A 1,977-nucleotide genomic window follows, 5' to 3' on the forward strand; every position below is an offset into this window, starting at 1 on the left:
ATTAATAGAATTAATAAGGATACTATATTTCAAATAGCTTTTAAGGCTATTAATAATTTTATTAGACCTAATAGTATTATCCTAATCCTCTTGGTTTATAGTACTTTACTCTAAATAACCGAATATAATACCTTATTACTAACTATATTATAGTAATTAGTAATACTTAAGAAAGTAATAGTAGAAATTCAGAAGCTTTAAGCTAGATACCAGATTATGAATACCCTAAATACCCGAAATAATCTTAGTATTACTAATATCTATAAACTTCCCTTAAATTCGAATATTCTCGTATAGTATAAAGGAAATACTAATTAATCTAGTAATTGGGATGGGCTATATAAGCTAGTAGCCATTAATGGGAAGAACTATATACTAGCTTTATTATATAGTAATACTACCTTTTACTTAATCTCTATAAAGCCCTTTTATATAGGGAATATTAAGGTTATTACTAATAGCCCCGAATCTAAACCTATTCCCGAACTTTATAGTAAGGCTAAAGGTAATACAGGTATAATTCCTCCTGCTATTCCTGCTATTTTACTAAAGTATAGTAAAGAATACTCTTATAAGAACCCGGATTTTACGGTATTCCTATAGGATAATAACTTATATAAGAACTCCTATTAAGTTGAAATTACTAGTCTCCTAGAAAAGGGCATATTTAAGGTTATTTCCAGATCTCAGGTACTAAAAAATATATATATTTTCAATTTCCGGTTTATTAATAAGATTAAGAATAAGGGTATAAAGAGAAAGTTTAAGAAGTCGAGACTAGTTATTTAGGCTTTATAATAATAGTAAGAAATATATAATATTAATATAATTACTTATTATTTAATATATTAGCTAGAGAATTATTTTTAGTATTACTATTATAATAATAGATATTATAGAGCTATATTTATGTAATATCTCATAAGCTTATATCTAATTAATAACCTTATTTAATTATAATTTTTATATTAACTCACCTTATAAGCTTACTAGAAAGCTAAATCTAAATAATAATTCGATTCTAAAAGTTATAAAACTATTATATAGCATACTAGAAGCCGGGAACTACTAGTTTAAGACTTATTATTCCTACTATATTAACGAGCTTTCTATAGAATAGTTAACTTATAACCCTTATTTCCTCTATAACAAGTAATTCTTCGGAATTATTAGCCTTTAAACTAATAATACCCTATTTATCGGAACTAATAATTTTGCGAAAATAGAGTAACTAAAGCTCTAAGAGGCTAAGTTCTTAGCTAAGAAGCGTAAATACCTTACTATTAACTATAATCTCAAGTTTAATAGAGGTATTATTTATATAGATATTACTAGAATTACTCTTATATAGGAATACTAGTATAAAAACCTCCGAATCATTTCTATAAAAAATACTATTACTATAAGTAGTAGGGGTACTATTTATTAAGATCTCTTTATTAAAGACTAATATATTACCTAATATACTAGAGGAATATATATTATATTAGTCTATTAACTAGAAGCTTTATATAACCTATTAATTACTACTTAAGCTATTAAACCCTTAAAAACTAATATAAAAGTACTTAATAAGTGTATTTAATAGCAAATTAAGAATATTACTAGAGAACTGAGATTTATAAAGCTAGTAAAAAAGTTCTTATATTTAATTGTTTTTATAAATACTTTATTTATAAATAATAGAGATCTCTTTTCCTAAATTAGATATATTCTAGTTCTAGTAGATAGAACTAGATATACTAATATTATTTACTAGTTCTCTACTAAATACAAGAGAGTTACTAGAAGTATTCTAGCTTTGGAACTCTATAGTATGGCTTATGGTTTTAATATAGGCGCTTTAGTTAAATCTATAATTAATAAAGTACTAGAAATGAAATTATTACTAGTAGTCTATATAGATTCGAAGTCATTATATAAATGCCTTATTAAATTAGGAACTACTCGAGAAAAGCGTCTAATAATTAATATAAT

The 1,977-nt window shown here is 24.3% G+C and overlaps 1 protein-coding gene across 1 annotated transcript; it reads left to right on the top strand.

Annotated features, from left to right (window-relative positions):
- Nucleotides 1–201: 201 nt before the first annotated feature.
- Nucleotides 202–432, top strand: K444DRAFT_477344 (uncharacterized protein; the record flags this gene model as incomplete). The annotated part of the gene is made up of 2 exons (XM_024872950.1): nucleotides 202–296; nucleotides 324–432. Coding segments are annotated over 2 exons (204 nt in total), but the record flags the coding sequence as incomplete, so codon positions are not given.
- Nucleotides 433–1,977: the final 1,545 nt, after the last annotated feature.

The sequence above is a fragment of the Hyaloscypha bicolor genome (assembly GCF_002865645.1).
Source record: "Hyaloscypha bicolor E unplaced genomic scaffold K444scaffold_136, whole genome shotgun sequence".
In the NCBI taxonomy this organism is placed as follows: Eukaryota; Fungi; Ascomycota; class Leotiomycetes; order Helotiales; family Hyaloscyphaceae; genus Hyaloscypha; species Hyaloscypha bicolor.